We start from the raw sequence: 14,165 nt of genomic DNA, 5'->3' as shown, positions 1-14,165 counted from the left end.
AAGGGCATCAATGGTAAGCAATGAAGCTATATCATTACTAAACATACATGTACCTAGTGGTATAGCATCCACATTCCTAGAGGAAAAGCTGGAGACATAAACAGCAAAACTTTAATAATGGCAGACCTCAGTATCTCTCCCTCAGAACTAAATAAATCTGACAACAAAATAAACAAGGTGAAAGTTAAGCAGGTGAATGAAGTCTTAAAAACTTAATGATAGACCTCTGGAGAAAACTTAAGGAGGATAGAAAAGAATATGCCTTTTTCTTGGCAATACATGGCACCTTCACCAAAACTGATCATGTACTAGGGCACAAAAATCTTATAATGAAATGCAGAAAGGCAGAAATAATACACACTACTCAGATCATGATACAATAAAAATTATATATAATAAAAGGTCATGGAAAGATAAACCAAGAACTAATTGGAAATTAAATAACTTTATCTTAAATAATAGGTGGATCAAACAGCAAATAATAGAAATAATCCATAATTATACCCAAGAAAATGATACTAATGAGACATCATATTAAACTTTATGGGATGCAGTCAAGGTATTTTGAGGGGCAACTTTATATCTCTAAATGCCTATATAAATAAAATAGAGAAAGAGGAGAGCAATTAATTGGTTATGCAACAAAATAATCTAGAAAAAGAACAAGTTAAAACTCCCCAATTAAATACCAAATTAGATATTCTGAAAATTAAGGGGGAGAGATTAATAAAATAGAATGCAAGAATACCATCTAATCCATAAATAAAACTGAGTTGGTTTTATGAAAAAAACCAATAAAATAGACAAACCTTTGGTTAATCTGATTTTATAAAAGAAAGAGTATAACTATATTACCAGTATCTAAAATGGTAAGGGTGAACCAACCACCAGTGAGCAGGAAATTAAAGAGATAATTCAAAACTACTTTCCCAAACTCTAGGTCAATAAATTGGATAATCTGAGTGAAATACATGAATATTTTCAAAAACTACAAACTGCCCGGATTAACAGAAGATGAAATAAATTACTTAAATAACCCCATTTCAGAAAAAGAAATTGAAGAGATTACTATAAAATCCAACAAGCATGATTCCAGCCAAGATGGCAGAGAGAAGTCAGGTACTTTCCTAAGGACTCCTGGCTTTCCATCAGAGTTAATATAAATCAAGCCTCTTAATAGAATCTGAATTCACAAAACCAAGAGAAGAACAAAGAAGAAGAACATTTACCAACACAGTCTGTCTAAAGGGAGTGTGGGGGGGGGGGCGGGGCAGACAGCAGAAAGCCAGCACAGGGATGGTGGAGTGAGGCCCAGGACTAATTTGAGAACACCCAAGGAAACTTTGATTATGTGAGCAGCAGGTGGGAGATTTCTAGAGAGGCTGGAGGGAAAGTTCCAGTGCAGCAGGCAGGGGAGTTCCAGAGTACTGCTAGACATCAATCCAGTCAGCCTGGCAGGTCTGGAAGACAAGGGCCATGAGTCGCATATTTTCAGAGAAGTAACCATGTTTCCAGTTGTGTACCCTCCCCCCATCCCTATGGGAGAAAGTGACTCTTCCCAGAACACAGTGACAACACCCCCAAATCCCCCAGGCTGAGGTGTGGGCAGCTCAGTACTGAGTTAAGAATAAGGATAGTAACTATATAGCCAAAGGACTCAGCCCACATTGTTCTAGGATAATACAGACCCTGTTTACCCCCATCCCCTACTCCTAGGAAGTGGGCCCACAAATCAAGGTCACAGACACTCCAGAGAAAGCAACCAGGACCCCCTACTGTCCAACCCACTTGAAGTTACTAAGTCCAGTGAACAAAACCTCTAGGGATTTCAACACCAAACATCTGTGAACCAGCCCCTCCCCCAACACAAGATCCTAGAAAAATGAAGAAAAGCCAGCAGAAGTGGGGGGGAGGGTCCATCAAAAATTACCTTGAAGGGAAAGGTCTGAACTTAGAGAGAATTATAACTTCTTAGGAGAATATGCATTTATCTCCAGCAAGAAATCAATTGGAATTGATCCAATTAAAAATCATTTGGAAGAATGGGGAAAAGTAATGCAAAAGAAAATTAACACCTTGCAAGAGAAAATTAACACCCTGCAAGAAAAAAAATTAACACCTTACAACCAGAAAACAAATCCTTGAAGATTACAATTGGACAAATGCAAAAAGAAAACAATTCTCTCAAAACCACAATTGGGCAAAGAGAAAACTTCAAAAATAGAGCTAACCAATTGGAAAAGGAGATGCAAAAGGTAAATGAAGAAAATTCTTCACTAAAAAAGAATGGAATCTGTGGAAACTAATGACTTCATGAGACAACAAGCATCTGTTAAACAAAAAGAAAAACATTGAAAAAATAGAAGAAAACATAAAATAACTCAAGGGCAACATGACTGACCTAGAGAACAGATAAAAAAAAGACAACTTAAGAATCATTGGGTTTCCTGAAGAGAAAAAAGCCTACATTTGATATTTCAGGATTTAGTGAAATAAAACTGCCCTAATACCATGGAACCAGGGGCCAAAATAGTTATTGAAAGCATATAGCTATCCTTTCCAGAAAGGGATCCCAAGATGAAAATGCCAAATTCCAGAACTATCAGATAAAAAAGAAAATCCTGCAAGCAGCCAGAAAGAAACAATTTAAATACCAAAGAGCCACAGTAAGGATACACAGGATCTGGCTGCATCAACATTAAGGGATCAAAGAGCCTGGAATACAACATTCTGAAGAGCAAGGAGGCTTGGAATTCAGCCAAGAATTCACCATCCAGCAAAACTGAGCCTTCTGTTCTAGGGAAAAGGATGGACATTTAACAAAATAGGAGACTTCCAACTTTTCCTGATGAAAAGACCAGCACTAGATAGAAAATTTGAACTTCAAACAGGAGACTCAAGAGACACATGAAAAGGTAAAAAAGGGAAAAGGAAAAAAAAAACTGCTATCCAATAAGATGAAACTGGTTATATCCCCACCTAGGAAAAAGATTCTCATAACTCTTGAGAATTGTAACTCTATTAGAGAGAATATACTTACTCAGAAGTAAAAGACACTCATGACTTGTGCGTCTGATAAAATGATTTAAAAATAATATCTCCTTATAAAGGGGGTGATAGTAAAGAGAGGGGAAGATGGAGGACATTGAATTTGGTAAATTACATCACATGAGATGGTACAAAGGACCTATTGAAATAGAAGGGAACAAGAGAATCTTATTCTTATCAGATTTGGCTTAAAGAGGAATAAACACACACACATCTATTTGAATTTAGTAACTTATCTCACCTTTCAAGTATTAAGAGGAGAAAGATGGAGGGAGGGGAAAGAAGGAGGGGGAGGAAAAGAGGAACTGACAAAAGGAAAAGAAGGAAGAAGGGGCAACGGGAAAGTGAAAGAAAGGTGAGGGAAGTTGAATATAATGGGGAAAACACACTGAAGGAGGTATATTCAGAAGCAAAATACTGGGGAATATGGACAAAGTGTAAAAAGGGGGGGAAATACAAACACAGAGAAAATAGTACAATGGGCAATAAAGAGTTAGTCATTACAACTATGAATGTGAATGGGATGAATCTCCCATATAACATAAGCAAATAGCAGAGTGGATTAAAAAACAGAATCATACAATATGATTCCTACAGGAAACTCATTTGAAGCAGAGAGATACATATAGAGTAAAAGTAAAAGGTTGAAGCAAAATATATTTTGCTTTAGCTGAAGTGAAAAAGGCAGGGGTAGTAATCCTTATCTCAGACAAAGCAGCTGCACAAATAGATCTCATTAAAAGTGATAAGGAAACTATATCCTCCTAAAAGCTATCATAGATAATGAAGCAATTTCAATGCTAAATATCTATGCACAAGTGGTACAGCATCCAAATTTTTAGAGGATAACTTGAATGAATTACAGGAAGACATAGACAACAAAACTCTGTTGCTTAGAGACATCAACCTCCCTCTCACAGATTTAGATAAATCTAACCATAAAATAAACAAGAGGGAAGTTAAGGAGGTAAATAGAATGGTAGAAAATCTAGACATAGATCTTTGGAGAAAATTGATTGGAAATAGAAAAGAATATACTTTTTTCCCAAATGCAGAAAAGCAAAAGTGGTGAATACTTCCTTCTCAGATCATAATACAATAAAAGTCGCATGCAATAATGGGCCATGGAGAGAGAGACCTAAAACTAGTTGGAAACTAAATAGCCTCATTTTAAAGAATGAGTGGATCAAACAACAACTATAGATAGAATTAATTATTTCATCTTAGATAATGACAATAACTAGATAACATACCAAAACTTTTGGGATACAGCCAAGGAAATTATTAGGGAATATAGTATATCTTTAAATGCTTATATCATTAAAGTAGAGAAAGAAGAAATCAATTAACTAAGATGCAACTAAAAAAAAATTAGAGAAAGAACAAATTCAAAACCCTAAAGGAGAAATTGGGGCAGCTAGGTGGTGCAGTGAATAGAACACAGGCCCTGGAGTCAGGAGGACTTGAGTTCAAATCTAGTTTCAGACACTTAATAATTGCCTAGCTGTGTGACCTTGAGCAAGTCACTTAACCCCATTGCCTTGCAACAAAAGGTGAAATTAATAAAATCAAAAATAAGAAAACAATTGAACTAATAAATAAAACCAAGAATTGATTTTATAAAAAAAATAAAATTGATAAACCTTTAGTTAATTTGATTAAAAAAGAAAGAAAAAACCAAATTACTGGTATCATAAATGAGAAAGGTGAACTCGCCACCAATGAGGAAGAAATTGAAGTAATAATTCAGAATTATTTTGCCCAACTCTATGCCAAAAAAATTGATAATCTAAGTGAAATGGATGAATATTTACAAAACATATGTTGCCCAGGTTAAATGAAGTGAAAATTAAATACTTAACCCCATCCCAGAAAAACATTCAACAAGCATCATTGAACTCACTAAGAAAAAGTCTCCAGAGCTAGATGAATTTACAAGTGAATTTTATTAAACATTTAAAGAACATTTGCTTCCAATTCTATATAAACTCTTTGGAAAAATAGGTGAAGACAGAACTCTGCCTAACTCCTTCTATGACTCCAATACAGTGCTGTTACCTAAACCCGGAAGAGTCAAAACAGAGAAAGAAAATTTTAGACCAATTTCCCTAATGAATACGGGTGCAAAAATCTTAAATAAAATCTTAACAAAGTGATTACAGCAAGTTATCACAGAATAATACAATATGAACAAGCATATTTTATCCCAGGAATCCAGGGTTGGTTCAATATTAGGAAAACTATTAGCATAATTGACTAAATCAATAACAAACCTAAAAGAAATCATATGATTAACTCAATAGATGCTGAAAAAGCCTTTGACAAAATAGTACTTATTCCTACTAAAACCAGTAGAGATCATAGGGATAAATGGATGATTGTTCCTTTGAATGATAAATAGTTTCTATCTGAAACCATAAACTAGCATTATATGTAATGGGGATAAAAGCTAGAGGCATTCCCAATAAGATCAGGGGTGAAACAAAGATTCCAATTATCATCATTACTATTCACTATTGAATTAGAAATGTTACCTTCTGTAATAAGAGAAGAAAAGGAAATGAAAGAAATTAGAACTGGGAAGGAACAAAACTTTCACTCTTTACAGATTACATGATGGTATACATAGAGATTCCTTAAAAAATCACCTAAAAATCTACTAGAAACAAACAAGCAAACAAACAAAACTGGTAACTTTAGAAAAGTCACAAGAAAAAATAAATCCTTAACATTTCTGTATTTTACTAGCAAGATACAGCAGCAAGAGCTAGAAAGAGAAATCTCATTTAAAGTAACTTCAGAAAATATAAAATACTTGGTTGTCTACCTGCCAAGGGAGACTCAGACACTCTATGAAAACAACTATAAAACACTTTTCACACAAATAAAATCAGATTTAAATAACTGGGCATATATCAACTGCTCATGGATAGACTGGGATAATATAACAAAAATGACAATTCTATCTAAATTAAGCTACTTATTTAGTGTCTTACCAATCAAACTTCCCCACAATTACTTTAATGAACTGAAAAAAATTGAAACTAAATTCAATTGAGAAACAAAAAGTCAAGAATATCAAGAGATTTAATGAGAAAAAAAAGCACAAAAGAAGGTGGCTTAGACTTGTTATATTAATTATTATTATAAATATATATTATTTATAACTATATTATAAATTATAAAATCATATTATAAAGCATCAGTCATCAAAGATGTCTACTACTGGCTAAGAAATAGAGTGATGGATCAGTGGAATAGACTAGGTGCAAAAGAGAAATGATCATAGCAGGACAATGATTATAGTAATGTGTTGTTTGATAAACTCAAAGAGTCCAGCTTCTGGGATAAGAACTCTCTCTTCAATAAAAACTGATGGAGGGACAGCTAGGTGGCATAGTGAATAAAGCACCAGCCTTGGAATCAGGAGTACCTGGGTTCAAATCCAGTCTCAGTCATTTAATAACTACCTAGCTATGGGGCCTCGGGCAAGCCACTTAACCCCACTTGCCTGGCAAAAACCTAAAAAATAAAATAAAATAAAAATAACAACTGATGGAAAATTGGAAGTTAATATGGCAGAAACCTGGATTAGACTAATATCTCCCATCCTATACCAGGATAAGATCAAAATGAGTTCAGGATTTAGACATCAGAGTCAATATTTTAAGCAATCTAGATCAACAAATAGTTTACCTGTCAGATCTATGGAAAAGGAAGCAATTTATGACCAAAGGAGTGATGGAGAACATCATTAAAAACAAACTAGATAATTTTGATTGCATTAAATTAAGAATCTTTTGCACAAACAAAACCACTGTAAACAAGAACAAAAGAAATGTAGTACATTGGGAAACAATTTTTACCACTAGTATTTCTGACAAAACTCATTTCTAAAATATAGAGAACTGAGTCAAATTTATTTTTAAAAAAAGTCATTACCCAATTGACGAATGGTTAAAGGATATGCAAAGAGAATTTACAGAAAAGGAAATCAAAGCTATCCATAGTCGTATAGCAAATTGCTCTAAATCATTACTGATTAGAGAAATGCAGATTAAAGCATCTCTGAGGTACCACATCACACCTCTCAGATTGGCCAATATGACCAGAAAAGACAATGATCAATGTTGAAAGTATGTGGGAAATCTGGGACACTAATACATTGTTGGTGGAGCTGTGAATTTATCCAACCTTTCTGGAGAACAATTTGGAATTATGCCCAAAGGGCAATAAAAAGTTACATACCCTTTGATCCAGCACTGGGTCTATGTCCTGAAGAGATCATGACAAAGAATAAAAGCATCACTTATACAAAAATATTCTTGGCAACTGTTTGTGGTGGCAAGGAATAGGAAATCAAGTGAATAGCTTGAACATACTGTGGGATGCATATGTTATGGAACAGTATGTTCCATTAGAAACCAGGAGGGATGGGATTTTAGAGAAGCCTAGAAAGACTTGTATGAACTGATGCCAAGCAAGATGAGAAGAACCAGAAGAACATTATATATCCTAACAGCCACATGGGTGTGATGATCAACCTTAATGGACCTGCACATTCCATCAGTGCAACAATCAGGGACAATTTTGGGGTATCTGTGATGGAGAACACCATCTGTATCCAGAGAAAGACCTGTGGAATTTAAACAAAGACCAAAGACTTTTGGTCTAATATAGCCTAATACATAAGGCAAAAAAAAAAAAATTGTCTTATGTACTACATAATTTTGCTCTCTCTAATATTTTATTTTGTCCTCATGTTTCTCTCAGGACATTTAAATTTGATCAAAGAATAGTATGGATACAATGTAAAGATTATTAGACTGTCTTCTGTGGGGGTGTAGGGATGTGGGGGGAGGGAAGTGAGGGTGGGAGAACAATTGTAAAATTCAAAACCTTACAAAAATGATTAGTAGAAACTATCAAATATAAAAATTCTACACAAATTAAATTACTTATTCAGTGCCATACCAGTTAAACTATCAAATAATTACTTTACTGAGCTAGACAAAATAGTAACAAAATTCATCGGGAGCAACAAAAGGGCAAGAATAGCAAGGGAACTGATGAAAAAAAAATGTAAAGGAAGGTGGCCTAGTTCTACCAGATCTAAAACTATACTATATTGCAGCAGTCATCAAAACTGCCTGTTACTGGTTAAGAAATAAGAGTAATGGCTCAATGGATTAGGATAGGTTAAAAAGAAACGATAATAAATTATTTCAACAATCTACTATTTGACAAACCAAAAGACTTTAGCTTCTAAGATAAGAACTCACTATTTGACAAAAATTTTTCTGAAAACTGGAAAATATTATGGAAAATCTAGGCATAGACCCACATCTCACACCTTATACCAAAATAAGGTCAAAATGAGCACAGAATTTAGACATAAACAGGGACAACATAGATAAATTAGTAGACCAAGAAATACTCATCTATCGGATCTTTGGAAAGGGAGATAAATTTATAATAAGAATTAGAACACATTAAAAACTGCAAAATGAATGATTTTGACTATATTAAATTAAAAAGCTTTTGTACTCACTAATAAAATAAATGCCACCAAAATTAGAAGGAAAGCATAAAGCTGGGAAGCAATCTTCACAATTAGGAGTTCTGATAAAGTTCTCATTTCTAAAAATATATAGAGAACTATATCAAATTTATAAAGTTATACATCATTCCCTAATTGATAAAGGGTCAAAGGAAATGAACAGAGTTTTCAAATGAAGAAATTAAAGCTATATATAATTATAGGAAAAAATGCTCCAAATCATTGTTGATTGGAGAAATGCAATTTAAAACAGCAATGAGGTATCACCTCACATCTATCAGATTGGTCAAGATGAGACAAAGGGAAAATGATCAATGTTGGAGTAATTGTGGAAGAATTGGGACAATGATATATTGTTGGTGGAGTTGTGAATGTATTCAACCTTTGTGGAGAGCCATTTGGAACTATCTTCAAAGAGGCATAAAACTGATCTTACTTTTGACCCAGCAATTCCAATTCTAGGTCTATATCCAGAAGAAATTATAAAAAATGGAAAAAGTCCTACACATTCCAAAATATTCATAGCAGCTCTTTTTGTAGTGGCGAAGAATTGGAAATTTAGGGGACGCCCATCAATTGAGAAATAGCTAAACAAGGTATGGTACATGACTACCATGAAATACTATTGTTATAAAAGATAACATAAATGGTTGGACTTTAGAGAAGCATGGAATGATGTATGGGATCTGATGCTGAGCAAAGGAAGTAGAACCCAGAAAAACAATGTACATATTAACAGCAACATTATAAGATGAACAACCTTGATGAAAGCAGTTCCTCTGAGCACTTGAGAGCTCAGACAACCTGTATTACACCACCTATGTTTTGAAAACAAAACAAATCACAAAAAAACCCAACCCTTCAGAATCTGATGAACACTTATAAAAATTATCTCTTATGTATCTCTTTGCCTTAATCCTAATTCCTCATATGGAAAATAACTAAACTGTAAGCATGTTTATCAAAAAAAAATATGTATGTAAAATGCTATCCTGATTCTTCGCTGCTGAGGGGAGGGGAGTGGAAAGGGAGGGTGAAAGGAAATTTTGCAACTTAATAATATACATGTGCATATATAATATGTATTAATTAATTTAAAAAGAATCCCTTTCATTGCTAACTTATTTTGAATCTTTGCTCAAGACTCTAGGTCTCTTAAAAATAACTCTCTCTATACAATATAGTAGATCATTTGCAGTGACCTCTGAGGATCCTAGGTCCAATATGGGTGGGTGTATAGCTCTCTAGCAGAATCACATTCCACTCCAATTCTTATTCTTCTAATCGTCTGCATGTTACCACAGCCAGGAGATAGTGGTTATTACCAATGATGCTGGCAAGCTATCTCTCACTTCCAACTTCCCTCAGTTTCCCAGGATAACTAAAATGAAACTTGCCTCTATCAGTGTACCTAAGCTGCCATTCATACTCCTAATATTAAGTAGGGAAAGAGAATCAGATGAGATTTCCATGAAGGAGAATTGTGTAGTTCTGAGGCACCTCATTACCCATGGGGTAACCTTTCATCTGAGTTAGAATTCCCATAAGCCAATATTGGCATTCCCCAAGTATGTCTTCAGAGGAAATCTAATATATTGAGCTTCGTTACATGCTGATGAAGGTCTTGAGGCACAGCATAAAACTAAGGGTCTAAGTAGTGATGGTATTGAGACATAAGAGCAAAAAGAGTCATGCCCTACATAATAAAGGTTCATACCATAACTTATTTTCTCTGTTCAAATACACTAGATGATATGGGGTCCTTTCATTTAGAGTAGAGCTAGGTGGTGCAGTGGCTAGAGTGCTAACCCTGAAATCAGGAGGACCCGAGTTCAGATCTAGCCTCAGAGACTTGACTCTTACAAGCTGTGTGACTTGGACAAATCACTTAACTCTAATTGCTTCACATCGAAGGACATTTCCTGTCATCCTGATTCATATCTGGCCATTGGACCCAGATAACTCCAAAGAGAAAGTGAAGCTAGTGACTTAGCACAGCATCCCCCCTCATTCAAATCCATTTCATGTGCTTGTCATGGCATCACCTCCCTGATGTCATCTTCTTTGAGAATGAAGGACAGACATCCTCATCCTCAACCTGATCCTCATCCTCACCACAATTAGAAGTCATAAGCAGCTACCTGCTGCACTCATACCTCACCTTTACTAACTTCTGAAATACAGTACCAAAAATACTGCAGCGCCATAATGGTGTACTTCTGGGGCTTTGATTTTGCTTATACTTCATTCACAAAGAACACCATGACAGGGTTATTTATTCCTACAGTGGCAGCCAGGTATGCAGTGGATAAAGTAAGTAGAATTTGTATCTAGAATCAGGAAGACCTGAGTTCAAATTTAGCTTCAGACACTATTTCAGTGGTAGACTTCTTTCTGTCTGTTTCCTTATCTATTGAATAGATAAAATCTATGCTATTGCTAGAATAGATAAAATCTATTATCTATTGAATAGATAAAATGTGAGAATATTTGCAAAGTGTTATATAAATGATGATTTATGTTTAAATGATTTAAAGATTCCCCTATGAATTGCATTTAGACCCAACAGGGCAGATAGATGAGGCAGTGGGATAGTGCACTGACATTGGAGTCAGGAAGACGGGAGTTCAAATTCAGCCTCAGTCATTTGTCACTTACCAGCTGTGTGACCTAGGGCAAGTCCCTTAATCCTCATTGCCTCACATCCCAGGGCCATCTCCTGTCATCCTGATTCATAACTGGCCACTGAATCCAGATGGTTCTGGAGGAGAAAATGAGACTGGTGACAGCACAGCAACCCCTCATCCAAATCCACTTCATGTTCCTGTCATGGCATTACCTCCCTGATGTCACGGTCTTCTTCAACAATGAAGGACAAGGAGGTCGGGCCGGGGCTTGAAGAGCACATTCATGAACTCTTCCCTTCCTTTTGTGTCGTGTCTTTGGCAGTGGCGCCATGGGTCACCAGCAGCTGTACTGGAGCCACCCTCGTAAATTCTGCCAGGGGTCTCGGTCGTGCCGCGTCTGTTCCAACCGCCACGGCCTGATCCGCAAGTATGGCCTGAACATGTGCCTCCAGTGCTTCCAGCAGTATGCAAAGGACATCGGCTTCATCAAGTTGGACTACGTCGTATTTCCAGACCTCTGCTTCATTAATTACTCTATCAGTGGCCACCATTGGATTTCATTCTGTACAACTATTTGATCTACCCACCTGAAGATCGATTCCATTGTGCCTGCTATGCTAATCTGTATATATAATTTTAAAAGGTCATCTTAGTTATGACTAAAATTTAGTGTGAACTTATTGACCCTTCAACAAATTATGTGAAAATTAAAAATAAGGTATTAAAAAAAAAAAGAATGAAGGACAAGGGGGCGGTTAGGTGACACAGTGGATAAAACACCGGCCCTGGAGTCAGGAGTACCTGGGTTCAAATCAGGTCTCAGACACTTAATAATTATAATTACCTAGCTGTGTGGCCTTGGGCAAGCCACTTAACCCCATTTGCTTTGCAAAAACCTAAAAAAAAGAATGAGGGACAAGTAACAATAAAGTCCAATAAATATGCTCTTATAGCACTATAGTATTTTTGGTGCTATATTTTTAGAAGTTAGTGAAGGTGAGCTATCAGTGCAACAGGTAGCTGCAAAGCTCTCTCCTGCTGGGACTAGTAGAAAATAGACAAAGGCAAATAGAAAAGAAACTGAGTTATTGTTTGTAAGATTCACCCTATACCCTATTTGAGAAGCCACTTTCTTTGAAAGGATGGTAAGGGGCAACACCCAGTGAGATCACTTTCTTATAAAGTAATGCAAATCTGAGGATCTATAACTGATTTTCCTTGTGTGTTTCATATATCCCATCATCATGTTTCTCCTTTTTGTATATATCCTTGGATACATATGACAAGTTCACATGTATGACATACATATGACAAGTTATGACAAGTTCAAAGGAACAGGTCCCTTCCAGGACACATATTAACTTAGAAAATCATAAATTAACACTGTCTATTCTGTAATTTTATATTTTTGCTAAAACATTTCCCAATTATATTTAAATCTGGTTCTGTAAGATTCATGAGAAATTGGGGAAAAAGAACAAAGAATTTGGATGATGCTGATCAACAGTCAATAACTAGCCATTTCCTATATTCTTGAGCTCACCTATGTCAGAGGTTCTAGACCCTTCTCAGTCAGAAGCCACAAAACTCTCATAATTGAAAACCTATAATTCTCTCCATTATATTTTATTGTTGTCATATAGACCAGAGGGATGGAGAAATGGATCATAGGGAGTAGGTAAGGCACAGGTTAGAGGAAAGAAAAAAGATCAGTGCTAAAATACCCTGGACTGTATTTACTTTGTGTAAACTTGAGGATATCTATCTCATTGTGACTAATATACCTGTCATAAAGAAGATCTTACATATATAGACCCTATTCTATTTATTAAAGTTACTGATTTATATCTTCTATTAACTCTGAACAGGAGGCATTCTATGAAGTATGGTACTAAAGAGATTAACATTAGTCTGGTTTTATGAAAACATATGCTATCAACAACCAAGTAAATAGAATTAATGAGTATCCTTGTCATATATATATATGTATATATATATATATACATATCTTAAGCTGCTACAAAGCTTTGGAATAATAGCACTAAGGTCTCTGAATGGAGAAAAGGAAGAATCTGTCACCTCCTTTCCTTTCAATTAAATCCCCAATGAAATGTAGGGATCAGCCTAGCTATGACCCAAACAAGGTCTAGGGATGAGAAAATCTAAGAACATTGGTAAACTGCTTCTATCATCTTGCAAAAGTAGATTCTTCATTTCCCAAACACTTAGAAGAGAGTTAAAGGGGAAGGTGATAGCACTTTGCTAAAGAGTAAGGGACAAATCTATTGCAGAAATATTCTTTATGTAAACATTTTAAAAGTAAATTTTAGTGGCTAAATAGAATGGGGATGCCCTTATTCTTTTTTATTATTTATTTAACGCATTAGGGTTATGTGACTTGCCTAAGATCACACAGTTAGGCAAACATTATGTCTGAGATCAGATTTGAACACAAGACCTCCTGACTCCAGGACCAGTACTCTATCCACTTTACCACCTAGCTGCTCCTGGATACCACCATTCTTAAGATTAGTTATCACTTGAAACTGGAGCCATTTGTAGAGAGCTTGGATACCCCAAAACCCTATTACCTAGGGGTGGGATGAAATCTAACAACTGGTTTTTTTAGGTAGTGAGGGCCATTGTAGTCAATGTTCCATTTATAATATTTGCTCAGAGTAAAATGTGCATCAACTCTGATGTACTTAGAAAATAGTGCAAATAGACTACAAAGACACATTTCTCAAACTGTCACACAGGAACCCTGATGCACCTCAAAGAATTCACCAAAGGAAATAAAAGTTGTAAAGGCAGAAGAGCACACATATAAACCTTGTTTTGCTATCTATAATAATGGAGAAATTTAACCAGTGAACTATCAAAAACTGACAGAAGTATCATATGACAGAAATACCTTTATTATTGGTCTT

The 14,165-nt window shown here is 35.4% G+C and overlaps 1 protein-coding gene across 1 annotated transcript; it reads left to right on the top strand.

Moving 5' to 3' along the window:
• The first annotated feature begins 11,540 nt into the window (after positions 1-11,540).
• On the top strand, positions 11,541-11,813 carry LOC141519509 (small ribosomal subunit protein uS14-like). Its single transcript, XM_074231735.1, has one exon. The coding sequence runs from the start codon at positions 11,565-11,567 to the stop codon at positions 11,811-11,813; it is 249 nt and encodes an 82-aa protein (XP_074087836.1). The 5' UTR covers positions 11,541-11,564.
• Positions 11,814-14,165: the final 2,352 nt, after the last annotated feature.

This window comes from Macrotis lagotis, chromosome 1, assembly GCF_037893015.1.
Source record: "Macrotis lagotis isolate mMagLag1 chromosome 1, bilby.v1.9.chrom.fasta, whole genome shotgun sequence".
In the NCBI taxonomy this organism is placed as follows: domain Eukaryota; kingdom Metazoa; phylum Chordata; class Mammalia; order Peramelemorphia; family Peramelidae; genus Macrotis; species Macrotis lagotis.
The sequence above is the reverse complement of the archived record's forward strand: the minus strand, read 5'-3'. Positions and strand labels throughout refer to the sequence as shown.